At 48.3% G+C, this 26,561-nt stretch overlaps 2 protein-coding genes across 4 annotated transcripts in view; one reads left to right on the top strand and one right to left on the bottom strand.

Annotated features, from left to right (window-relative positions):
• The first annotated feature begins 1,125 nt into the window (after positions 1 to 1,125).
• Positions 1,126 to 26,561, top strand: part of LOC140685445 (bifunctional methylenetetrahydrofolate dehydrogenase/cyclohydrolase, mitochondrial-like) — a 77,008-nt gene continuing 51,572 nt past the window's right edge. Inside the window, exon 1 of one of the 3 annotated variants that reach the window (XM_072937559.1) lies at positions 1,126 to 1,433. In XM_072937559.1, the coding sequence (XP_072793660.1) occupies positions 1,324 to 1,433 (110 nt within the window). In that variant the 5' untranslated portion in view covers positions 1,126 to 1,323. Of the gene's footprint in view, positions 1,434 to 6,570; positions 6,724 to 26,561 lie in introns of those variants that run through there. The other 2 variants (XM_072937562.1, XM_072937563.1) reach the window with 2 other exon arrangements.
• On the bottom strand, positions 11,338 to 18,824 carry LOC140685847 (NUT family member 2G-like). Its single transcript, XM_072938318.1, has 7 exons — positions 18,706 to 18,824; positions 16,062 to 16,761; positions 15,004 to 15,132; positions 13,812 to 13,984; positions 13,085 to 13,353; positions 12,667 to 12,783; positions 11,338 to 12,221 (listed from the first exon to the last, which is right to left on the bottom strand). Exons 1-7 carry the CDS (start codon positions 18,719 to 18,721, stop codon positions 11,418 to 11,420), a joined length of 2,208 nt encoding a protein of 735 aa, XP_072794419.1. The 5' UTR covers positions 18,722 to 18,824; the 3' UTR covers positions 11,338 to 11,417.

Genomic DNA, 26,561 nt, shown 5'->3' with positions numbered 1-26,561 from the left:
TTGTGTAAAATCTCAGATTGATTTGAGACCTTTCTTCTTTCCTATTACAAGCATTTAGTGCCATTTGTTCCCCTCTTGCCAATGTTTTGTCTGGATCCTGCCACATTTTATGTGATGTATCTTTATTGTCATCTATCTCTATTCATTTTTAAAATTTTCCTAGCGATTCCTCTTTAATACGATGGATTATTTAGAAGAATGTGTCTTAATTTCCAAATGTTTGGAGGCTTTCTTCTTATTCTCATTTTTATACGATTTAAAGCTTATATTGTGTACACAGAAGAGTTAAATGCAATTATGCTTGCTTTGGTACTTTATATAGGTTCTTCAAAGACCACTGGAGTGAACTTCTCAAATATTAACTTTACATAGTTATTCTCAGTCTTTTGTACTTACTGGTAGAGTAAGGATAAAGAAATTCCCTGAGAATATGAATCTTGGAGATGTGGTTATCAGGGGACGTTCACAGACACAGGAATACTGGGGACTTTGTGGGTCCCCACTGCACATTATTTTCTGGGCTGGTACACAGGGACTCAATAGGGATCCAGGAGAGGGGCTCAAACCTTGGGCTCTGGTACTTTATACGGGATGATCAGAGAAGCCCAGGCCCAGTGTGGGCAGGGACTAGAACCAGCACTGTGACACGCAGGACCCAGGTCCAGCTTTCTCCATAGAATGAGTATTTAAGGCGAGGTTTTACCAGCTTTGACAGCTATAAGCCTCCGCTGTGGTCAATGTCCATGAAGTCTTAAGGAAGTCCAGCCTTTCTCCTGCAGGGAGACAATCATGACCAACTAAACCCTGCCCCCTCACTACTTCAAGAATCAAAACCCAGCCAAGACAATTTCAGGTACATGAAAAATGAAAAATATATGGAAAAAATATATATGAGAAGTGAAAACATATATCCCCTCAAAACTTGTATACATGTGTTGATAGCCGAATTATTCAAAATAAACAAAAAGAATACAAACCTGTGTGGACGCTAGTTCACACAGGTGTCTGCCCAGAACGCGCAGCCCCGCCCCCGGGCCACGGGAGCCAATCCGCGCGCGTGCGCTTCCCGGCCCCGCCCGGCGCCCTCCTCGACCCCCGCCCCTCCCACCGCCCACCCGAGGGTTAGTTTGTCAGGAAGGCGGGCGGCGGTCGGTCGGAGTGGCTGCGGCTCTGCGGGTCGGCCTAGCAGCCGGCCCTGCTCCCTCCGGCCAGCGGCGGCGGCTGCAGCGGCGGCGGCGCGGCCCCTCCCGGGGGCGAGGCGGGAGCAGAGCGGCGGCCGGGGAGCTCCGTGCCCAGCGCGGCGGCGGCGGCCCGGCAGCCAACATGGAGGCGGCGTCGGCGCGGGCCCCGAGGCGGCCCGCGGGCAGGTGTTCGACGGGAGGCCGCGCTCCAGCAACCCGCTACCTCGGCGAGGGCTCCCACGGCGTGGTGTGGTGAGTGTCCGCGCCCCGCGTGCCGGCCGCGCCCGCCCGACCTCGGCCCCGGCCTCGGGACCCCAACCCCGAGCCCGGCCCCGCCCGCAGCCGAGCTGACCCGCCGTCCGCGCGCGGGGGCTCCCGGGTGGGGCCGGGCGCTCGGGCTGGGGCGTTGCTCGCGGTGTTTCCCGGGCCGGACCTCGCTGGGCGCGGGGAATGGGGAAGAGGCCCGTGGAGGGGGAGAGGGGTGGAGGCCGTGACCCCGGCACCCAGAGACCCCCAGGATGGGAACGGGCCCCACCCCCCACCCCCGGGTGCTGGTCTTGCGGCCTTCCCCTGACAACCGATTATGAAGCCGCGAAGTCCTTCAGGTGCTCGCGGCGGCGGCCATGGTCTGGAAAGGGGTTGGAGCGGCATGAGTGCACAACCCCGAAATCATCATCTTGTTTGTCCCCCTCGCCTGTGTTTAACGCGGCCGGCTTTGGTTCAGCAGCTCCTGTGGTGCCAGGGATTCTCTCCTGCGCAGCCTTTCTAAACAGCATGAGCGGCACCAGTGTTGGCGTGGAATGTTTCAATGTTGAAGTTTTTAAATGGATTTTGGGATGGTAATGTTGGCGTTTCAGGAAAGATAAGTCAGCGTCTCTGTGTTGATTTCTTAAGGAGTCATTTGGAGTTGGACCTACTTTGGCTTTTTTTCCCCTCCTTTTACCTTGTGTGAACTCTTGTAGTAGTAGCATAAAGGCATCCAGACGTTTTAGGACAATGTCTCTGGACTTTCCCTGTTACTGCTTTAGTGCTCAGTGTGCATGCAGCCCTGATGCAGTTCTTGCAGAACCACATGCAGGCTCCGTCGTCTGGCTCCTGATCCCTTCCAGGCCAGGCTGACTGCTCACTGGGCTCTTAGCTGATGCTCAAGTCTTTTGCTGTGGATCACGCTTCCATCCAAACAGAACAACAGTAGCAAGATTATTTCTTTTTCCCCAAGTTGACTTGCGTGTCTAAACTACATTTAAAAATCTCTGGAAGTAACCCCAGTTTGGGTAGTCTCCCTCTCCTCTCTTGTCACCCTTGGTCAGACCTCCTAGTGGGGTCAGACAAGTCTGGAAAGTCCAGTGAAGCCCTGCCCTGTTCACTTTAATATCAAAGTGACAGTAGCTAAAGCCATTTTAGAAAAATGGAAGGCATCTCAGCATATGGATATCATTCAGTGTCAGCTCAAGCTAAGTGTAAGGACGGTACTGTGGGAAATACAGCATTTTCAGCTAGGTTTTGGTTTTCCTCTCCAAATAAAATGCACAGGGTTCAGATCTAATGAGAGCCTATTTTAAAGGCAAATGATGGTGTGCCTGAAGCTTGGTTGTAGAATGTCTCCATTTAATGATGACTGGGGATGGAGAGACTCTGCCTAGACCTACTAAGCATTTGTTTTCAAAACTAAAAGGAATCTGTAGGCCGTTAGTTGACATGGGAATTTCAGGACTTGCTGTGGTCTTCCTAATAATCATTGAAAATCCTGTGCTTTTAATTGAGCCGATAATATGACATGTCCCTCTTTGAAGGCTACTCTTGTTCTGTTCCCCAGTTACCAAACCTCAACAGCATCAGCCAACATTGTGTGTGTTTGTTTGTTTGATGTATAATCAATTTACAATGTGTTAATTTCTGGAGTGCAGTATAGTGATTCATATATATGTGTGTATATAGATTCCTTTTCATCTTCTATTTCATTCTAGGCTATTATAAGGTGTTGAATAGAGTTCCCTATGCTATACATTAGGACCTTGTTGTTTATCTATTTTACATATAGTAGTTAGTATCTGCAAATTCCAAACTCCCGTTGTATCTTTTCCAACCTCCTTCCCCCACTGGTAACCATAATTCTGGGTTAGACTTGCTTTTTCTTTTGCCTGATGAGAAATCTGTGGCATCCAGAGACTGGGAAAGTTGCTCCCTGTTCCTGGAGCTGGTTGATAAATGGATCTCACCTTATTCACAGCATGTCAGGGAAGGGCTGGAAAATGTTTCCACCATTTTGTTTCATGTTGCTTATATCCATTTTTCTCTCCTCTTTCCCTCCCACTCTGTCCTGGCTTTGTCTCCACCTCCTTACCAGACTCTTCTTATCAAGATGGTCTAGGACCTCAATTTTGCTGAATTCAATGTCCAATTCCCAGCTGTTACCAGACTTGACCTGTCACATGGTTTGATGGAGTCGATTGCTCCTTGCTTGAGATACCCTCTCCCCTTCAACTCCATGTACCCCGTGGCTCTGTCCTCTCTCACAGGCCACTCGTACATGGTCTTCTCACGTCCCTGATCTTTGAATGCTGGCATGTTCTAAAGCATGGTCTTGCACCTTTCTTTTTCTCTTCTATCTGCACTCACTCCGTAGTTGCACCCATCTGGTCTCATGGCATTTAACACCAACCATATCTGTATCTCCAAATTTATGTCTTTATCTGAAGCTGCATCCCAACCTCCCTCCTAAACTGCCTGCTCTCCATTAGGAAGTCTAACAGGCATCTCAGACTTGGCCCCCCCAGAGTCCATCCACCAACCTGGTTAGCTCACAGCACTCCCATCCAGGAAGTAGCCACTCCAGCCTTCTCATAGTTGAGGGAAATGCCAAGTCTTAACTTCCTCTCACATCCCATGTCCAGTGCATTAGCAAAGCCTTTTGCATCCACATGGAAAGTAGTGTGCAGTCTGACAGTTTCTTACCATCTCCATCATTTATACCTTGGTCCAAGCCACCACCACCTCTCACCATGATTATGATAATAGTTCCCAACTGGTGCCCATATTTCTGCCCTTGCCCTCCTGTAATCCACTGTCAATATAGCGTCCAAAGAGAATCTTTTAAAGTACAAGTTGGGCTACACTGGTCTGAGACCTGCTCAGCATGCCCCATTCACTCCGAGTAAAAGTCAAATCCATTAAAGTGGCCTCTAAGACTTTCCATGCTCATCACCTCTTCCGTACTATGTCCTAATCCTCTCCCCTGTCTCCATCCGTCCAGTCCATGGGCTTCTTTTGCTCCTTAGACATGTGAGGGACATGGCCACCACCAACCTGCATCCTAGCTGATGAGAGTGGGCACTCTTCTACCAGATCATCTCTCATGTCCTTCCAGCCTTTCCTTAAGCGGCACTGTGTCAGCAGGACCTTCCCTGAATACTGTCTCACAGTAACATCCCCCCACCCCACAGACCTAGAGTCTTTGTTCCCTTTACTCCATTTAGTTTTCTCCTTTCACATGTCACTAGGTGACATGCTGCATATTAACTTGCCCACCTTTTTAGTGGTCAGTTTCTCTCTCAGTCTCCACAAAGACCCCTTGGTCTATCTCCCTCACCCGGAATAGTGTTTGACACATGATACTCAAGAATTGTTGAATGAATAAATTAATTCAAGCCTTGATCAATATTTCTGGCAGCATATCCATTTGCATATGACACATTTTATCATTATAAAGTTTAAAACGAGAGTGACTAGTCTTTGAACGTGACTCTGTCGGGTTGTACGCTTAGTATGGACAATGGGGTGGGAAGGATTCGGATTTCCTGAGCACTGCCAGCAATGACACAGTATGTGTCACAAACATCAGGGCTGGTTTAGTGCTCCAGCTTGGGCCTACAGTGACCTGTAGGCCACATCAAACCAGTTACCTGTGGGTAGACAGCTGGTAGCCAGAGGAGTTGTCTTTAACAAGCAGGTCCAGATCTCCAATCCTCCAAATCTCACATTAATGGGAAAAAAGTTTTAGTGACCAAGATCTCTAAAGTATAAGCTAGAGAATCCAACAGGTTATCAGCCCCATCTCCACTTCAACTAAATTTTTCATGAGAAAAAAAAAAGGAAGAAAAGAATGCTGGAGAATTGATAATCTATGACATAAGAGTACTTTTCATTTTTCCAGCAAATAGGTATGAAATTGCGGAGGGGCTTTTCAGTGCTTCCTTATGATGGAGTTGTGTCTGAAAGATACAGGATTGAAAATAAAGAAGCTTCTACTAGTCACAACTTGGAAATTTTGAGCATCAGAATAAATTATGATAGTCATGGATTACAGTGTGAGTGAAATAGGCACCCAGGAGTCCTCCTGCGACAAATAAATGAGTAAATGGAAGAAGAGGGGAAGTTCTTCCCCAGAGCAGAGTACGTGTAATATATGTAAAGGGACTAATGACGAATACTTGTAAAAGGAATGATGGAATTAGAGCAGAATCACTTGGAAATCTTTGTAAGTATAGTGATTCAGGCAAGAGTCATTACTAGATACTGTGGTTGATGGGTGGAACTTGATGGAAAAAGGATATTTGCTGTAGTTTGAGAGCATCTTCCACAAGATACTAATCAGTTACGAGGGAGGTGATGGTGACTTTGCCGTGGACACCAAGATGATCAAGGTGAGGCTTCACAGAAGTGGGAAGAGTAGACACCACGTGCACTGAGCACAGCATTGTCCCGGATGAGGAGCCGTGGCCTGAGCCTGTCGTGAGGAAACATCAGGCCTCATTCTCTCTACCTCAAGGGCACGAGAGACAGGGAGAGGACAAGGAATTGTTTCAGACTGGAGGAGGCTTAGAAGACAACTGCATGCAATGTGTGATCCTGGACAGAATCGTGGGCCAGAAACGGAACGAGGTAGTATTGGGAAAGTTGGCAATCTTTGAATGGGATCTGTGCACTGGCTGCTAATGTTGTATTGATATTAGTTTCTTGGTTAAAAGTGTTGTAAAGTGTTTATGAAGGAGACAGTCTTTGGGGGAAAATACACTGTAATATGTAGGGTATTTGCAGCTGCGTCGTCTAAGTGATTCTGAAACAGAACAGACTAATGATGAGGTGATTATAGATAAAGTATGATGGAGAAAATCCCTGAGGACGCTGGTTGTCACCCATGTCTCTGCCCTGAGCACTCGGCGACGCCCCCGGGCCACGGGAGCCAATCCGCGCGCGTGCGCTGCCCGGTCTTGGCCGGCGCCCTCCTTGGCCGCTCCGATCCCCCCGCCCGCCCAACGGTCACTTCGTCAGGCAGGCAGGCGGCAGTCGGTTGGAGCGGCTGGCATCTCTGCGGGTCTCCCGAGCGACGCCGCCCCTGCTCCCCGCCGGCAGCGGCGGCGGCTGCAGCGGCGGCGCGGTCCCTCCGGGAGGCGGGGCGGGAGCAGAGCGGCGGCCGCGGAGCTCCGTGCCCAGCGCGGCGGCGGCGGGCGCGGGCCCCGAGGCGGCCCGCGGGCAGGTGTTCGACGGGAGGCCGCGCTCCAGCAGCCTGCTGCTTCGGCGAGGGCTCCCGCGGCGTGGTGTGGTGAGTGTCCGCGCCCCGCGTGCCGCCCGCGCCCGCCCGGCCTCGGCGGGCGCAGCTGCGGTGTCGGCCCCGCGACCCCGACCCCGCGCGCGGCCCCGACCCCAACCTGGCTGCCCCGCCGTCCGCGCGCCGGGGGTCTCGGGCGGGGCCTGGCCGCTCGGGCTGGGGCGTTGCTCGCCGCGCTTCCCGGGCGGGCCCTGGCTGGGCGCCGGGAGTGGCGCGAGGGTGGAGGGTGGAGGCTGGGACCCCGGCACCCAGGGACCCCCAGGACGTGAACGGCGCCCCCACCCCCGGGTGCTGGTCTCGCGGCCTTCCCTTGACAGCCGATTGTGAAGCCGCGAAGTCCTTCAGGTGCTCGCGGCGGCGGCGGCCATGGTCTGGAAAGCGGTTGGCAGCGGCGTGTGTGCACAACCCCGGAATCATCATCTTGTTTGCCCCCCTCGCCTGTGTTTAACGCGGCCGGCTTTGGTTCAGCAGCTCCCGTGGTGCCAGGGATTCTCTCCTGCGCAGCCTTTCTAAACAGCATGAGCGGCACTAGTTGTTGGCGTGGAATGTTTCAATGTTGAAGTTTTTAAATGGATTTTGGGATGGTACTGTTGGCGTTTCAGGAAGATAAGTCAGCGTCTCTGTGTTGATTTCTTAAGGAGTCATTTGGAGTTGGACCTTCTTTGGCTTTTTTCCCCTCCTTTACCCTGTGCGAGCTCTCGTAGTAGCATAAAGGCATCCAGACGTTTTAGCACTATGACTGTGGACTTTCCCTGTTACTGCTTTAGTGCTCAGTGTGCATGCAGCCCTGATGCAGTTCTTGCAGAACCACGTGCCGGCTCCCTCCTCTGGCTCCAGTTCCCTCAGAAGCCCTGGTGGAATGGGGGTGATGGTGGTGGTGGTGTTTTATTAGAACGAACTACACGTTGTACTTTGTGCTGACTTACACCTAAACCTTCATGTGAGTGTGTCTTTCATGTTGAATGAAGGAAGCAAAGTATTTCTAAACATTTCGTGTCAGGTACTCTACTAGGTACTGTTATCTCATGTTGCAGAAAGGTAAAGGCGGTGCTCTCCTTCTCTCTCAGATGAGAAAGTATTTAAAGGTGAAGCCAGTTCCTGAGGTCATACACTAAAGAGTCAGACTTGAGACTGTAGACTGAGATCCTGTTTCCGTTGCCAGAGCCCTTTTCATTACTCCGTGTTTTCTTTAATTAGTGTTATTAATAATAATTTTGGAGTTTTAGCATATTTTACTCTTACAAGTGCTCACTAGGGATCAGTACTGAGGACTGTAGAGGGCACAGTGCAGCTGGAAGACAAACTGTTGGATTTGCTGACTTTCAGCTCGCCTAAAAGCAAAACAAGACAAAACAAAACAAAACATAGTTTTAGCCAAAATTCCGTTGTGCTCACTTTCCTCACGGTACAGTATTCGGTCCTGTTAAGGTGTCTGTGATTATGGCAGGCTAGTCAGAACGACCGTTTAGTCAACGCTTTCTGTTACTTTTGTTTGTTTGTTTCTAAGCGTTTATTAATTAGTCCTCTTAACCACACTGCAGGGCTGGTTGCTTTCAGTAAGTGGAAATTGGAGACACAGCAAGGTTGCTTAATTTGCCCATAGATACCCAACTAGGAAGTGATAGAGCATCTCTGTCTGGTTCCTGATGATATTCAACCAAAGATCAGAGTTGAGAGAATACATGCTTTCAGTAGTCAAAAATATCTATTGTCTGCTTTCTGTGTGATTTGCTTTTTTAGCCTTTTACGAAAACCTTTCATGCAAGGTCATTCACTTAGAATTCATTGAGCACCAGTTCCCTGCAAGGACTCAAGAGGCACCTGCCCTTCATTAGCTCCTGCTGCAGACAGTGGGGTGCAGTTGGGTGGGAGCACAGAAGGCCCGTGGGGAGTGCTGTGGGGGCAGAAGGCCGGGGTGGTGAGGTCTGGCTTCACAAACCTTGGCGCTGGGTGTGGATGTATGACTGGGAGTTTGCCTTGAGAAGCGCGCTCCAGGTAGAGCAGAATGCACATGCCAAGGCACAGAGGTCTGAGCGGGGCACATCCAGTCAGGAAAACCGGGAGTTGTCTGGGAAGGGAGGGTGTGGGTGGGCGCCTTGGGGAGAGGGCTGGAGGGGAGGCAGCTGGGATGGGCGAGGCCGAGTTCTGAAGGCCTTTGTTTTCTAAGGAGCTGGGACTTGAGATGGTAGGGGAAAATCACTGACAGATGCCCCTTTCCTGCTGGTTCCTCATCAAATTTTGTGTTTCCCTCGTCTCTCTTTTACTTTCTACCCACTGTACTTGTTCTCTCTTCTTTCTGCTTACTTAGGGGTACTTAGTGGGTGTGATTGTTACCCTATCTCCCAGGGCATTTTCAAATGCATGTGAGTTTTGTTTTGCGTTTTGTTGTTACATTGATTGGAGGTGTTATTGGCCTTCGGTGTGTATGTGGTGGAGGTGGACGTGCCCAATGACCCGCATGCAGCGCACAGGCGGCACAGTCCGTCCCTGCAGCAGAGGAGCGTCCTGTTAAGATGCCAGTGGTGTTTCCCTCCAGCCCATCCCCAAGAAAGGCTGGGCCCTGGGCAGGTCGTGCCTTCCTGTGAGAGTCATCTTCTCCATGAACTTCCTTCTTCCTCTGGGCTCTAGCACTCCGCCCATCCCTCCCTGGAGCTTTGCTGGGTTTTGGTACCACCTGTTTGAAAGGCAGGACCAGCAGTAGTATAAATCCTCTACAGAGGCTCGAGACCAGATTCCTAGTTGTGCTGGCTTAACTGTTAATGTAACTTTAACAAAGAAGTCTTTTGTATGGTTTTGGAGCTCAAAGATGTGAGGAGACCATCTTATATGAGCAACAGAAAATCCAGAGTTTCTGAACAGTTTTGAGTGCAAGTAAAATGCACACAGAATCCTTTTTGGTATCAGTAACATCACTAATAAAGTGCTCCCGGTGGTGACTGTAGTTGATGTCATTCTGATGAATTTGACTTGTATGTTCTCAATTCTGAAGCATTAATAAAAGATTCTTACGCAAAGCATCCAAGTTGAGTTTTCTGGGAACTATGTGTAGTTTATTCCTCATCTTGCTCGCAGTAATGTACCTACTAAGTAGAAAACAACCGTTTGTTGGGCAAATTTGGTTTATTTTCATTACTTAGACTGTTTTTTTCCCTGTCTTAAGAGCAGTGGTGAGAGTGGGCATTGCTGATGTTTGAAGTGAAGCTTTCACTGTTTGTTTGTAAAGCAGTCTGAACGTGAATTTTATTTGTCTGATTTTGATGGGAACACGTTAAGTTACTGATACAAAAATTCTTTAACAAACGTTTACATGATTTTTCATTATCTGTGTCTTTAATTTTTTCTTGATAATTTTTATCTTTCTAGGAATTTATTTTACTTGTTTTTACATTTATCGGACTGCTGTATTTTTTACTACATCTAATTTGATTTTCACGTATTGAAACAGATGTAAAAGATACCTGTTTAAAAAAGAAATCAATAATGTGATTATTGTGCAAATTGTAGACTAGAACATTGTGTGAACCTTAGAAATGTCATCAAATCCCCTTGTAGAGGTGACCGCGATCCTCAGTTTTGTGATAATTGCTCTTCTCTGTGTCTCTCTTTTTTGTTTTACTTCAAAAATTTAAAGAAAGTTTTATTATTTTTTAACTTTTGACTTTAAGTGAAGTATAATATGTATGCAGAATAGTACAGATACCAAGCTTACAGCCTGATAACTTTTCACAAACTAAACACACCATGCAACTAACCAGTGCCCAGATCAGCAAAGTCCAGCGTGTTACAAACCCTCAGCTGGACATGATGCCCCCGCACAGAAATCCCACAAGTCCCACAGTGGCGTCCGTTGTCATTCCCCTTTTACACACCTTTAACAGGCTCCCATGAACTTACTCTCAGCCCATTCCCCATGTGTCCTTGGGATTAATAGGGAGCTGCCTCCTCCACTTCACCCACTGCAGGAATCCCAGGAGACTAGAGGAGGCTCCCTGTACGACAGGGCAGAGAGGCAGGAAGTCCTGTCCCTCAGGCCAAGGCTCTTCCTCTCTGGTCTGGCTGCTTCAGGAAAGCAGAGAGAAGCTCCCCAAAGACCAGGGCTGTCTCGAGGCTCCATTCTAGAGAACTGCTTAGTGTCCAGGGGTCTGAAAGGCACGAAGACAGCTCTCCATCCCTAGTTTGTTCCAGGATGCAGATGATGATGGGATGTCCCACAGGCCTGTGGCCAAGCAGACTTGAGTGAAAAGGATGATGTGGGGGTTCCTGGGGACAGTGAGAGCTGGGGGCTCCCAGAGCATCTGAGGACCCCGTGTCAATGCGGAGGAAGATCTAGTCGGCCCCCTGTGGATCCATAGCTCCTGGGACCTCCTCATCCTCCCTCTCAGGAGCCCTCTCTGTAGAGCAGTGCAGACGTGAATAAGACTACACTGGCATTAGAACATTTCCAAACAAAACTTATTTTTATTCCCATTTTACATGTATCACCGCAAGGTGCTACTCCCCCCCCACAGCCGACCAGATCCACATCCCCAGCCCTCTAACTCCCACCACCCCCCCCACCCCATCCCACCCTGGCCCTGATGGTCCCGCCCTCCCTCCCTGCCCCGCACATCAGCCAGGATCAGCACTGGATGAGGAAGAGCCCCTAAACTCCCCTGAGGGCCGCCCGGGGGGCTGGCACTGGAGGCTTATTATTTGTTGCAGTGCCTCTTCCTCCTCCTCCTCCTCACACTCCCTGCGACAAATGGGTCACACCTCCTCTTTTTTGGTTGTGAGGGGCGCACCAGCCCCGGAGACAAGGCTGGCCTCCCAGAGGTGCCGAGGTCAGGCTTGGGCTGGGGCAGCTTGTCATCAGACCCCTGGCCTGCACATAGATCCCGCTTCCTGGACTTGGCAGCTGGTGCAGGAGCTGGGCTAAGGCTGATTCTATGAGGGGAGGGGGCTAGGGGGCCCCCCCGAACTCCAGGGCAGAGAAATCTCAAGGGCCCTGGGGCAGAGCTGTGGGACTTCCCTCCCCAGGGCATCAGGCAGTACTGAGTGGCCAAGATGAAGTCCAGGCTGGGGACCTCCTTCTTGTCTTCACTGGACTCAGCCTCTGGCCCTGGCCCTGCGTCCTCCCTAAGAGGAGAGGCCTCTCTGAGATTTGAGGTCTCCATGGGTCCCAGGCTTGGTGGAGTGTGCCTTTGACCCTGGGGAGGAGAGAGGGGCTGTCCAGCCTGAGATAGAGGGAAACCCTCATGTCCTGGAGAGAGAATCCTGTGTTTTGATGTGTTCAGGCCACTCTCTGTTCCGTTGCACCTTGAAAGTTCCTCAGACTCAATCTCTGGTGGGCTGTCTTCCTCGCTGACCCCTAGCTGGGGGCCTTCATCATGCCTCTGGGCATCTTGTGTAACATCAGACTGACGAGGACTTGAGTCCAGTTGGGGTGCACGGTGAGTGGTGGGTGCCTGCGCACCCAACTCCTCCTTCAGGGCCAGGAGTCGTTTCTGCACCAGCTGATAGGAGGGAGGTGGTCGGTGACTGGCCCCGCACACACGGCTGAGGGGAGCAGGAGGGCTGGGCCGTGGGATGATGGCAGTGAGGGGCTGTAGGGGGGACTGTCTCCAGGACTCCAGTCAGAGAACGCACACTAGCGCTCCTGCTGTCCTCCTGGGCCTGTTCTCAGCTGTGTGTCCTTCCTTTCTCTCCGGGCCCCCATCCTCTCCTTACTATGGTCCTGCATTGCCCCAGTCCCTAGCGGGCCCTCCACAATGCCAGGCCTTCCAGGTAGGGGAGGGTTGAGTAGAGCGCTGTGGGCCTCCTGTTCTGGGGTCCCATCCCCTCCCTGGCTGACCTGGGTCCTGCCTCCCTTGGTTCCCCCAGTGTCCTTTGCCTCCCCTCATGTACCTGGAATCCCTCCCTCCCTTGTCTCCCTGAGTGTCCCTCCCTCCTCTGGCTCACCTCTTCAAGAGAGAGTCCTTCCTCCTCTTCTAACTCCTCAGCCAGTGCCAAGGGATCCAGCTGTGGTTCTGGGGAAAGCAAAGCTGCCAGGAACTTAGGGTGAATGATGGCCTCCACCTAAGATGGAAGGACAAGGCTGTGAGCACCCTTGGGCAGGAGTAACCTGTGAGCCACGAATACCTGGAGAAATAGTGAACAGGAGAGACCCACCCTGTTCTCCTCCACAAGGTGGCGTGTTTTAAACCACCGTGGCAGTCAGCTACACACAGAGACACTCACACACACACAGACACGCACACAGACCCAGAGCTCAGGGGCAGAGCTTAAGTCCCAAAGGCCTGGGCAGAACCCCAGTCCTGGGTGCAGAGAGTGCCAGGCCCTGGAATCTTGCAGCCCCGAGGCTGCAGGCCCAGCCCACCTTCGTGACGAAGTCTTCCTGGGAACACAGCTGGTCCATGTAGCTGAGGAGACCCGGGTCCGGGTAGGTCCCGTCTTCTGGACATTCTGCATATGTCTCCCCAGTGGCCAAGTGGACAGGCGCCAGCAGCTCCTCCAAGATGTCCTCGTATTCTTTGACAGCCTCAAGGGGAATCCCCTTGGGTGCCTGGGTCTGCCGGGGCCGCTGGGATGTGTATGGCTGAGGGCGGGCGGGTTTGGCCCTGGGGCCGGCCTTCCTGGGCACACAGGCTAAGGCAGAGCAGGAGGAGGGAAGAAGGGTGAGGGGCTCCCGCTTCCAGCTCCTGAGCACGGGGGGCGGGGGGGCGCGTGTTGGGTAGCGCAGTGTTTGGGGGACATTGACGTCGATGTGGGTGGGATCAGGACCACCGGCATCGTCACCCACAGTGACGGGGAGTGAGGAGGGAGAGGTAAGTGGGAGCAGCTAAGAGAATCACATGTGAGTAAGTGTGCAGCCTCCAATTTTTTCAAAGGTCTCCCCATCCTTTACACTTCTGAGGAAGACTTTCTGGCTGGCCCTCAAACAGGGAGGTGGGAGAGGAGTTCAACAGCAGACCAGGTCAATACCCCATAGTGACAAAGGGCAGCCGAGACCCCCTCTGGGTGGCTGTTCAGGTGGAAAGACCAGTGCCCCCCTTGAGGGAAGAGGGCTGATGTGGGGACAGTGGCCATCCCTAGGTCCCTGTTACCTTTGCGTTGAGCTCCAGTGGGCACGTGGGTACCTAGCTGCGGGCCCACTTTTGGGGCTGGGGGCCCCTGAGGTTCTGGCTTTGGTGGGGCTGGAGGAGGCAGGCCCTGCGCCCCATTCATGGACTGCAATTGCTGAAGTTGCGTCTCCTCCTCTGCCTCAAATTCCTTGAACCTGAGGGGTTAGTGTGGCCCAGGCCATGCTGAGAAAAAGTCCTGGGCTCTGGAGCCCACCCAGGGTGCAGAGGTAGAGGGATCACGAGAGGCTCTGCTGGGGGCGGTCAAGGCCCTGTGAGGTGGTGTCCCCAGCGGGGAGCTGCTCTTGGGGCAAACACCAGATCTGGGGACACCCCTGCCTCCCCAGCACTGCAGGGCGTTCAACAGCGTAGGCCCAGGTTGCTGAATTGAACCAGGCCTGCGTGGAAGGCCCAAAGGGGACCATCCACTTGCCCCTGCCCATGTCCAGAAACACAGGAAGGGCTGACAGCCAGAGGCCAGATCAAGCACGTGTTCCCCACAGGGGTCCTTGTCCAGATCCAGGATCCTGGGCTGAGGCTGAGAGTCCTGGAACACAAGCCTGGAGACAGGGCCCTGGACAGGTTGTAGGATGTGGACCCTAAGGTCAGTGGCGAGGCTTTCCTTTCCTCTGAGAAATGCTGGTTTGTTTTTGGTTTTTCAAATAAAGGGTTTACCCAAAGAAGTCTCATGAAGAGCCAGAGACCCTTGGGGTAAAAGACACTCTGGCTTCTGCAGCCTCTCCAGGAGGGAACCAGGTTACCAAGTCAGGCCACACTTCAGGAGGAGAGAGGGTCCGAAATGCCAGGTGAGTGGCCGCCAGGCCCCCAGCATTAAGGAGGCAGCAGGCTGGCGGGTGGAACACGCTTCCCTGCACAGCCACAAGGGCTGGAGTTTGACCCCACTGGGCTCACAGTTTCCCCATTCCACCCCAAGTGAGCCCTTCATCAAGGCAAAGAAGGCCGCTTCAGGGCAGGGCGGAGCCCTGGGCAGAGGACGAATAGACCCAAGCTGTCAAGGTGCAGGAGAGGCTTCTGGAGTGTAGTCTGGCCTCTGGGCTGCGGGGACCCTGTGCTCGGGGAGCTGCCTCCTCCCTCCTCCTCTCTGACCACAGCCAGATCCTGCCCTAGGGTGTCACCCTCACCCGCCACAGCCCTTGGGCCCAGGACGTGGACTCACTTTGCCGCCATCGCGTAATACGTCATTCGGTCAGAGTCGCTTGTGCGCTCCCATTCCTGCTCGGCCCGCCGCAGTCCCTCCTTCAGCGTCATGGTGGGCTTGAGTCGGGCCAGGGATCGGAGCACTGGGCTGTGAACCGTCAGGGTCAGCCTCAGTGAACAGCCCAGTCCCCACCAGCCTGACCCCCCACCCCCGGCATCATGGACCACACGTCCCCCATCACAGCATGTCTGAGCATCAGCAGGGGCAGAGGCAGGTGTCTGGGAGACAAAGACAGGCCTTCCTGGCTACTGTTGTCGCCCCCTCCCACTCACTGCAGGGAGACCATCCACTCCCACACCATAGCTGGGAAACTGTGCCTCGGGAAGCTCTTTTCCTCTTCACGACTGACTTTTCATAATACAGATCCCTGTCATCACTGAGGCCTGGCCTGTGCCAGGGAACCTGATGTCTCTTGACAGATGAGCCCAAGGGGGCTCCTGCCCAGTCCTCTGAATCACCTGTAATTGTCCCCGTGTCAGGCTCACAGCTCTAGTAGGATACAGTCCCTGCCCTCAGGAGAGCTCTGCCATCTATCTCCCTTTTTCAGCTAGAATTCTCCAGAACAGTGAGGACCAGGCACGCACACAGCTCTCCCCTGGGCCCTGTAGGTCCTCCCCCTCCTCTGCAGTGGCATCCCCTGGCCATCCCACACTCAAGTCCTGTGTTGAGAGGAGACAGCAGCACAGGAGAGGGTGGCACCCCATCTGTGGCTCCTCTCCTTCCCCCAGCACCCTCTCTGACTGCAAGTCTTCAGTAAATATTCCCAAGATAATAATGGAAGGAAAGTCAGCTGGACTCATCAAGGGTGTTGGGCTCAGTTGAGAGAAGGCACCGAAAGGATGTCATGGACTGGAAGTGTGACTGTATGATGGACAATGCCATGTCATAGCATGGGCATCACCCTCAGACCTTCCTTCTAGGATCCCTAGAAACCTAACCTGCACGTGCACCCCAAGGTCCTCCACTTGAAACTCCAGATGAGCACATGTGCCCCCCCACCCCGAGAACTCACTCACATGAGGAAGCAGGAAAGAGCTTCTGCATCAGGGCTCTGGGGAAGGTGCGTCCGGGCCAGGCTCTTGAAGCGCTGCCAACGTCGGTAGTTCTTGTAGACACTCTCGCGGTTACAGGAGTCATCCTGCGGGGGCTGAGACTGGCAGGTGGCCAGACTCCCCTCCCTGGAAGCGCCAGGTGGCCGTGGCCCAGCGTTGATGGGGGGAATGCTGGGGGCCCGCTGGGCAGCTGGTGGTGGAGCTTGAGGGGGAAGGCTGGGGGCCCAGCCTCCCATGCCAGCCTGCGTTACCCCAACAGCTGGGGTCGCCAGCGAGGGTGCTAAGGATAGGGGAGCAGGGCAAGTAGCACTCCCGCTGAGGGCCCCTGGAGCACCCCAGGTGACAGTTCCTGGTGTAAGAACGAAGCTCTGCATCTGGAGGGGCTCTGCTGGCCTCGCTTCTGACCTTAGTTGGACAGTGATGTTGCAAGGCCCAGTGGCCACGGGGACCTGGCCACCAGCAGCCACCAAAGGTGTCGTGGGGAAAGCTGGCAGCAGCAGGGTGGTGCCAGGAGGGAACGATGGGGTCAATGAGGGTGGCAGGTGCTGCTCCCAGGGTGGCAAGTGTTCGGGGCCGGGAGCGGGTGGTGGAAAGGGAAGTGCCGAGAATGGAGTCAGGGAGGCACCAGTGCTCGTAAGCACGTCCGTTCCCAGCAGTGGAGGTGCTGTTGAGACAAAGGAAAGGGGTGAGTGGAGGAGGAGAACGGGCAACCAGGACTGGGGCTTTCCGGGGAATCATAGAGTGTCAGTGTCAACAGGTGAAGGACATTTGGACAGGGGCGACTGTGCCGTGTGCAGATGTCTTGGACTAGTTTTCATGCTCTGACCTCTAGCTGGGAATTACTCCAGTAGGGAGCTTGGTCCCATTCACCCAGGCCCCTGACCCCTGCGTGCCGAGAAGAAACAGCCTGGGCAAGCACTGTCTCGCAGGGCCTCTGTAAGGAACCCCCTTGCACCTGACTCTCACGGGCTGTCCCCCAAGTCCTGGAAGTGGGTGGACGCCTGCTCCTTTGGAGACTCACTAGCAGGTAGAGACCTTCTGCAAGGGAAGTTGAGGGCAGCCAAATGGCCTTTGTGAACCAGGCAGTGTCTAAAATATTAAGGCCCCACCTCCTCCTTACTCCTCCTTTCCCTGATGCTCAGTATAAATCCTCTTTCTTTCGTGGCCTGACGCAACAAAACAAAAATGCTGGAAACATCTCTCTCCACAGAACCCTGATACAAATCCATAATACACTGGCCCAGCGTGCACGTGACCTCAGGGCCACCTGCAGCAGACACTTAGCACGGGCGGGGTTTTGCCACCCCATCCCCAGTGCCCAGAGTCACTGCCATCACTCAGGAGTTCTGCTCCCGGAACAAGGGCCTGAGAAGCAGCCACATGTGTGGCTTCCATCCTCTCACAGCCAGCGATGGCCGCAGAGGAGTACAGAAGGCAGGGAATGGTCATGTTACATTGGTCATGGGCCTATGTAGTGTCTGTGGTCCATCCTCTTCCAGTTCCCAGTCATTCAAATTGAAGGCAGACTAAGAAAGAGGTGTGAGCCGGGTCCCATCACTGATAATGTTGTCTGGAACACATCCCCGTTCAGGAGCATAAGGCACTCACCCCGTGCACCTAACTAATGAGAACGTGTGCCACAGGGCGTGTGGTAACAACACAGAAGATTGTCCTCCTGCTTCTGGGCTCCACTCCTTCCCCCGTTTAAAAAGGAACCAGTCTTCATGGACGTTCCAGCAGAACCACCCACACCCCACGTCTCTTCCCTGCCCATGAGACGCTGGCGTGAAACATGAACAGACTCCTCGTGTCACAGGCAGGCCTGACGGTCCTGCCTGAGATGCTGGACAAGTATCACAAGTGTCTGCAGAACTGCGTTTCCACAAAAGGAAGAACAATTCAGAACCACTGGGGACCTCAAGCCCTGTCTTGGTTGAAGCTGAGAGGTTGCCCATCCCCTGCTGAATCCAAGGCAACAGTTACCTGAACTGAGGAGCAAGCTCTGGGCTGGAAGGAGGGGAGCAGTTCTGGGCTGTGGCAGTTAGAGTACCTTCCTGACTAGCTCTTGGAGAAAGCAGTTCATAGCAGATGTGGCCACAGACCACCCCGCCCCACCCCTCGGTGAATAGTTTTCTGGCTGAGCCCTTCTCTCCCCGTGCCCTGTTAGATACAGGATGCCCCGGTTCAGATCCCTTAGAAGGAAATCGTGGGGCAAGCTTCAGGTGCCTGAGGAACAAGGTACAGGGCTAGGCTCTCCCCGTGGCCCTCCTTGTGCCACCAGCTCAGACCTCCTAACCCTACACACAGGTTTCAGAGTGGCTTGTCTCCCTTCTACAAAGCACCACCCTGCCTGCTGCTGTCCTTTCTCCACACCCAGGGCAATTCCCCTGAGTCTCCTTGATCCTCCTTCAATGAGTCCTCCTCCCCTTGCGATCTCTGGTTTCCACCATGTCCCCAGGCTCCCCAGGGGAGATGTCCTTGGGCGTCCAGGGCTCCCTCCTTCTTCCGCTTTAGTCCACCTGTGTGCCCACAATGAAGGATCACGTGACCCCAAGGATTTGAGGGATGGCAGAGTGTTTGAGACCATATCCCCAGCATTCAGGCTTACCTCTTTGTAAAGCCATTCCCAAATGTAAAGCCACTTGTCAAGTGTGGGCACAGACCAGCGCTGCCTGGTAGCCTCAATGAGAGAAATCCAGACGAAGACCCAGAGAGTGAGTTAACTGCTCCAGCAGATGCTCGGAATTCAAGCAAAGGCAGGTAAAGTTTGAATTTAAACAGCAGAATGTGAGGCTCAGAACATTCTGTAGTGGGGGAGGGGCAGAGGGCAGGTGGTCCTGGGTGGGTGTGGGGAGACATTCCATGCAGGGCTCTGGCAGAAAGGCAAGAACCAGAATTTCCTTCCACAGGGCAGAGTGGCAGCACACCTGGTGTGTGGCTGTGTAGGCAATTTATTTGATTTTATTCATTTTGTTTAATTGAAGTACAGTGAGGTTACAATGTTTTGTAATTTTCTGGTGTACAGCACAATGCTTCAGTCATACATGAATATATGTATATTCGTATTTGTATTCCTTTTCACCGTAATATTTGTAATATTTGTATTCTTTTTCACCGTAACCTTTGACAAGATACCAAATACAGTTCCCTGTGCTATACAGTGTAACCTTGTGTATCTATTTTATATATACCACTCAGTATTTTCAAATCTTAGACTCACAAGCTATTCCTTCCCACTGCCTTCTCCCCTAAATAAACCATAAGTTTATTTAGTATTTCTGTGAGTCTGTTTGGTTTGTAAATAAGTTCATTTTTCCTTTTTGTTTGTTTTTTTTTTGATTCCACATATAAGTGATATTGTATGGTATTTTTGTTTCTCTTTCTGGGTTACTTTACTTAGAATGACATTCTCCAGGGCCATCCTTGTTGCTGCAAATGGCATTATTTTATTTCTTATGGCTGAGTAGTATTCCAGTTTGTAAATATACCACAACTTCTTTATGCAGTCATCTGTCGATGGACATTTAGGTTGTTTCCGTATTTTGGCTCTTGTGAGTAGTGCTGCTGTGAACATTGGGGTTGCAGGTATGTTCTCGAATTAGAGTTCCCTCTGGATATATGCCCAGGAGTGGGGTTGCTGGACCATATGGTAAATATTTAGTCTTTTGAGGCATCTCCATACTGTTTTTGGTAATGGCTGCAGCAAGCTACATTCCCCGCAACAGGGTAGGAGAGTTCACTTCTCTCCACAGCCTCTCCAGCATTTATAGTTTCTGGAATTCTGAATGACAACCATTATGACTGGTGTCAGGGGATACCTCAGTGTAGTTTTGATTTGCGTTTCTCTGGTAATTAGTGACATTGAGCATTTCTTCATGTGACTGTTGGCCATTTCTATTTTTTCATTGGAGAGTTGCTTGTTTAGTTCTGCCCATTTGTGGATTGGGTTGTTTTGTTTTTTTCTTATTAAGTTGTAGGAGGTGTTTATATATTCTAGAAATTAATCCCTTGTTAGTCTCATCTTTTTCAAGTATTTTCTTCCATTATCTAAGTTGTCATATTGTTTTGCTTATGGTTTCCTTTGCTGTGCAAAAGCTTGTAAGTTTAATTAGGTCCCTTTTGTTTATTTTTGCTTTTATTTCTGTTGCTCGGGTTGAGTCCCCTAGGAGGACATTGCTGAGATGTATGTCTGATACTATTTTGCTCAAGAGGTTTACAGTGTCTTGTTTTATGTTTAAGGCTTTCGGCAATTTATAAATTGCTTTTTAAGACTCATAGCATGAAGGTTTTACTTGATGTTCCCTTTATTTCACTTCTTTGTCCGTCAACCTAGTTTTGTGTCCCTCAACCCACTCTGTTTCCTTTCTGGCTCTTGACTGACTTCAACAGAAACTAGACTTTGAAAAAATTGAGAACTTAAGAGTCTGCTAGACACTTGGGTATTTATGGCTCCATGAAACTGAGTGTTTGAAATTAAGATTGTCTGTTCCATTCTGTCGGCACAGCATTCGTAAGGAAGCAGTCCTTTTGCGCCAACGAATATCCAGCAGGACCAGCCTTACTAATGATCCTTTCTGCTGGAAAGCCCCAGTCCATCAAAAAATGATCATGCAGCCCGTGTGTCTAAGAAGAGAAATCACTCATTTTTGTTTCTCAATATATTGTTGCTAAATATTTAATTTTTACTTTTTGAATGATTGTAATATAGTATTTGAACAAGTAGTACCTTTGCACGGTTCAGAGTGAAATTGTGTCAAGTGGAATATGCTGTCGTGAGTCCTCCTCCCATCTCTTTTCCCCTGTCATCCCAATCCTCTTTCACACAGGAAACTGTTGTTTTGAGTTGCATTTAAATGTTTTCGGAGATGTGGTACGCAGCTAAATACTAATGCAACCTGTCTTCATGTATGAAAATGCTTTTAGGTTTTTTTCTGGTGGAATCTAATATACTTTCCAATATATTGTTGTTGTTTTTGTGTTTCGTGTGTATCGGAGGGTGATGGCTGTATATTCATGGATAGTTTGTGAGTGTGTGCATAAGGATTTTGTGTGTATTAAAGCATTCAGGGACCCCCTTTGTGTTACTTCTGGAAGGCAATGGCTGAAGAACTTGGTGCAATTGCTTCTATGTGTTTTCAGTGTTTGTGGTAGAGTCTTCTGTATATTTAGCAATTTGAGTTGTTTGTGTGACTGTGTGTGTCTGGCTTCAAGGGGCTTACGGGGTGTGTATTCTGAGAGATGGGAGACGTTCAGTGTGTGTATTGACAAATAGAGGCCGTGTGTGGTTTGTGTGGTGAGGAATTTTGAAATATATGTATTTTAGGATTGTGTGTCGGTATTTTGGGGGGTGGTTTCTTAGGGCCTGTGTGTCTGTAGAGTATCTGTTGTGAACATACAGGTGGTGTGCATGGGTTTATATTCATACACATTCAAGGTGAGTATGAATTTGTATAAAAAACCAGGCAGTAAGAGGTGGTTTGTATGTCTCTTCGGGTTTCAGGTAGCAGTTGTAAGGGTGTGTTTAGTGTATATTGTATGTTCTAAAATATGTTCTGGTGATGTCTAGTGTAGTTTGTTCATTTGGAGCAAGAGTTCAGGGTGTTAGTCAGGGTGCACTTGGATTGTGTGCACATATTCATAAGAAAGGGGATGGGGTGCCCTGGAACTGGCTTGTACCAGCTTGGGATAGTCAGTGGTGCATATCTCTTCCCAGCTCTCTGACGCTGAATTTAGTCATGTTGAGAATAGCTACACCAGGTAAACTGTGAAACTCCATAATGAAAGCTTTCCTACCTCCCCCAGACAGCATTTTATTAAGCATTCATCACCATTTATTACTGGTGTGTGTGTGTGTGTGTGTGTGTGTGTGTGTGTGTGTGTGTGGTTAGGCCATTTAAGATCTACTCTTAGAAACTTTCAAGTATGTAATACAGAATAGTTAACTATAGTCACCATGCCATACATCAGATCCCTAGGACTTACTCATCTTATAACCGGAAGTTGGCACCATTTGACCAATATGTCTCCATTTCCCCCAACCACCAGCCCATGGCAACCACCATCCTACTCTCTGTTTCTATGAGTTCAGCTTCTTTGCATTCCATGTATGTGATATCACACAGTATTTGTCTTTCTGACTTATTTCACTTAGCACAACGCTCTCATAGTCAACCCATGCTGCACAAAAGGCAAGATTTCATTCTTTCTCATGGCCGACTAATATTCCATTGTGTGTATTTACATTCAGTAGATATGTGTGTGTGTGCGTGCTTGTATCAGTCACATCTTTTTTAACCATCTGTTGATGGACACTAAGACCGTTTCCATGTCTTGGCTATTGTGAATACTGCTTCAGTGAATATGGGAGTGCAGATATTTCTTTAAGAAAGTGATTTCATTTCATTTCCTTTGGTTATATACCCAGAAGTAGAACTACTGGATCATATGGTAGTTTTCTTTTTAAATTTTTTTTTAGTTGAAATGCCATCAGTTCTGATGTACAGCACGATGTCCCAGTCATGCATATACATGTATACATTTGACTTTTTAAATTTTTTGAGCTTACTGTTTTCCATAATGACTGTACCAACTCACATCACCACCAACAGTGTATAAGGGCTCCTTTTCCTCTGCTTTTGTTACCTTTTGTCTTTTTGATGATAACCATTCCAGAAGATGTGATATTGTGGTTTTGATTTGGTTTCACTAATGGTTATTGATATTGAGCCTCTTTTCATGTACCTGTTGGCCATTTATGTGTTCTTTGGGAAACTTTGTTTAGGCCCTCTGCCCATTTTAAAGTTGAATTGTTTGGGCTTTTTGCTGTTGTATGTTGCTGGATGAATTTCTTATGTATTTTTGATATTAACTCCTTATTGGATATCTTATTTACAAATATAACTCTCATTTCATAGGTTGCCTTTTCACTTTGTGAATTGTTTCTTTGCTGTACAGAAGCTTTTTCATTTGATGTAGTTCCACTTTTTTATTTTTGCTTTTTGTTATTTGTGCTTTTGGTGTCACATCTAAAAAATCACTAAGACAGATGTCAAGGAGCTTCTACTCTATGTTCTCTTCTAGGAGTTTTACAGTTTCAGATCTTATGTTTAAGTCTTTAATCCATTTTGAATTAATTTTTTGGGGACTGGTGTAAGTTAAGAGTCCAACTGCATCTTTTACATGTGATTATCCAGTTTTCCCAACACCATTATTTGAAGAGACTATCCATTCCCTATTGAGTATGCTTGTCACAAGTAACTATGTATGTGTGGGTTTATTTCTGGGCTGTCCACTCTGTTCCACTGGTCTGTGTGTCTGATTTGATGCCATCCTCTTTTGATGACTATAACTTTGTGATAAAGTTTGAAATCAGGAAGTGTGATACTTTTGCTTTTGCTATTCTTTGTCAAGATTGCTTTCGTTTTTCATGGTCTTTGTGATTCCATTTGAGTTTTAGGATTGTTTTTTCTATTTCCATGAAAAATGCCATTGGAATTTTGATAGGAATGATATTGAATCTACAGATGGCCTTGGTTAATGTGGATATTTTAACAATGTTATTTCCGACTCATGAGCATGGGATATCTTTCCATTTATTTATGTCTTCAGATTCTTTCATCAAAGTCCTATAGTTTGCAGTATACAGATCTTTTGCCTCCTCAAATTTGTTCCTATTTAATTGTTTTAGATGTTATTATAAACAAGATTGTTTTCTTTGCTTCTTTTTCAGATATTTGGTTGCTAATGTATAGAAATGCAACTGATTTCTGTAGGTTAATTTTGTACCTTGCAATTTTACTGAGTATTTTTTATTAGTGCTAACATTTTTAGTGGAGTTTTAGAAAATCCTGAGTATCTGCAGAGACAACTTTGCTCCTTTCTTTCTGATTTGCATGCCTGTCATTTATTATCCTTGACTGATTTATCTGGGTAGGACTTCTAACACTAAATCAAATATGATTGGTGCCACTCTGGGCACCTTTGTCTTGTTTCTGATCTTAGAGGAGAAGCTTTCGCTCTTTCACCCTTGAGTGTGATTTTAGTTGTGGGCTTGTTGAGTATGGCCTGTGTCACTTCTGTGCTCAGTTTATGGAGAAGTGGGTTTTGTTTTGTTTTTTTTACCACAAAAGGATATTGTGTTTCATCAAATGCTTTCCCCCATCTATTATGGTGATAATACGATTTTATCTTTCATTCTATTGATGTGTGTCACATTTAATGATTTGCATATGTTGAACCATTCTTGCATCCTAGGGATAAATCCCACTTGATCATGGTGTATGATCCTTTTAAAGTGCTGTTGAAGTTGGTTCATTAGTATTTTGTTGAGATTTTTGCATCTGTATTGGCCTATAATCTTCATTTCTTGTGGTGGCCTTATTTGGCTTTGATGTCAGAGTAATGCTGGCCATGTAAAATTAGTTTGGGAGCATTCCTTCCTCTTAATTTTTTGAAATGGTTTGAGAGGATTGGCATTAATTCTTCTTTATATATTTGGTAGAATTCACCAAGAAAACCATCTGGCCCTGGAGCTTTTCTTTGTTAGGAGATTTTTGATTAATGATTCAAATCCCTTACTTGTTACGGATTTGTTCAGACTTTCTGTCTTCATGATTCACTTTGGTTGGTTGTAGTTTCTAGGAAATTTTTATTTTAGGTTATTTAACTTGTTCCTGTATAATTGTCCATAGTTACCTCCTATGACACTTGATATTTCTGTGTTATCAGTTACAATGCCTCCTTTTTCATTTCTATTTGAGTATTCTCTGTTTTTTATTAGTCTAGCTAAAGGTTTGTCAATTTTGTTTGCCTTTTCAAAAAACTAACTCTTAAATTTTATTGATTTTTTTTCTATTGTTTTTCTGGTCTCTATTTTATTTAATTCTGCTCTGATCCTTGCTATTTCCTTCCCTCTTCTAACTTTGTAGTTTGTTTTAGTTTTTTGAGATATGAAGTTAGGTCCTTTATTTCAGGTCTTTCTCTTTTCTTAATGTAGGTATATATTATTATAAACGTCTCTGTTAGTTTTGATAGGTTTAAACTAAAACTAAAAATAGTTTAAATTTTGGAGTGCCTCTGAGAGGAGAGGAGCTTGGGGTCTTTCTACTCCACCGTCATGGCTGATTTTTTTCAGACTGCTTGTTTTGGTGTGTAAGGTAGTCTTGGTAGGTTTTGTGTTTGTAGGCATTTCTCCATTTTGTATGTGTTATCCAATGGGTTGTTGTAAGATTGTTCATGGTTCTCTCATATAACCCTTTTTATTTCTGTAGAATTGGTAGTATTGACTCCACTTTCATTTTTGATTTTAGCAATTTGAGTCTTGTCTTTTTTCTCAGTCCGTCTAGCTAACGACTTGTCAATTTTGTTGATCTTTTCAAAGAACCAACTTTTGATTTCATTGATTATCTCTGTTTTTCTATTCTCTATTTCATTTACCTGTATTCTAATCCTCAGCATTGCCTTCCTTCTGCTAGGTTTATGTTTAGTTTGTTCTTTTCAGTTTCTTTAAGTTGTAAAGTTTGATTGTTGATTTGAGAAATGTCTTGTTACTTAATGTAAGTATTTATAGATGCAAACTTCCCTCTTAACACCACTTTTGCTGCATCCCATAAGTTTTGGTATGTTGTATTTTTGTTTTCATTTATCTCTAAGAATTTTCTAATTTCCTTGTAATTTCTTTCTTGATTCACTGGTTATTTAAAAGCATATTGTTTAATGTCCACAATTTGGCGAGTTTTCCAGTTTTCTTTATGTTACTGATTTCTAACTTGATTCCATTGTGGTAAGAGAAGATACTTTGTATGATACCTGTCTTTTAAAATCTTGGGATTTGATTTGTTGCCTACCTTATAGTCTGTTCTGGAGTATGTCCCTTGTGCACTTGAGAGAAGTGTGTGTGCTATTGTAGTTGAATGGAGTGTTCTGTGTGTATGTATTAGTTCTAATTGGTTTATTGTGTTAAGTTCTCTCTTTCCTTATTTGTCTTCTGTCTGGTGGTTCTGTCCTTTACTGTGAGAGTGGTATTGACATCTCCAACTCTTATTGTAGAACCGTCTATTTCTCCCTTCAATTTAGTTTTTGCTTCATATATTTCAGTGGTCTGTTATTATTATTTATAGTTGTTGCATCTCCTTGCTGTACTGAGCCTTTTATTAATGTATCATTTATTTTCTCTTATAAGCTTTTTTGATTTAAAGTATACTTAATTTGATATAAGTATAGCCACTCCTGATCTCTTTTGATTACTATGCAAGCAATATAATTTTCCATCCTTTTGTTTTCAAACCGTTTATATCCTTAGCTCTCAAGTGAGTCTTTTATAGACGGTGTGTAGTTGGGTAATGTACTCTGTAGCTGGAAGATCTCTGTTCCACTCCCAGCGGCTTCAGTGTAAATTCCCCTTCCCCCTGGGGAAATGCCTTGTTTTGGGGGGTTTTGAGGGCTTTTGTTTTTCAGTTTTTTTGT

The sequence above is a fragment of the Vicugna pacos genome, chromosome 15 (assembly GCF_048564905.1).
Source record: "Vicugna pacos chromosome 15, VicPac4, whole genome shotgun sequence".
Classification (NCBI taxonomy): Eukaryota; Metazoa; Chordata; class Mammalia; order Artiodactyla; family Camelidae; genus Vicugna; species Vicugna pacos.
Note: the sequence above shows the minus strand (reverse complement) of the source record. Positions and strands in the feature narration are given on the sequence as shown.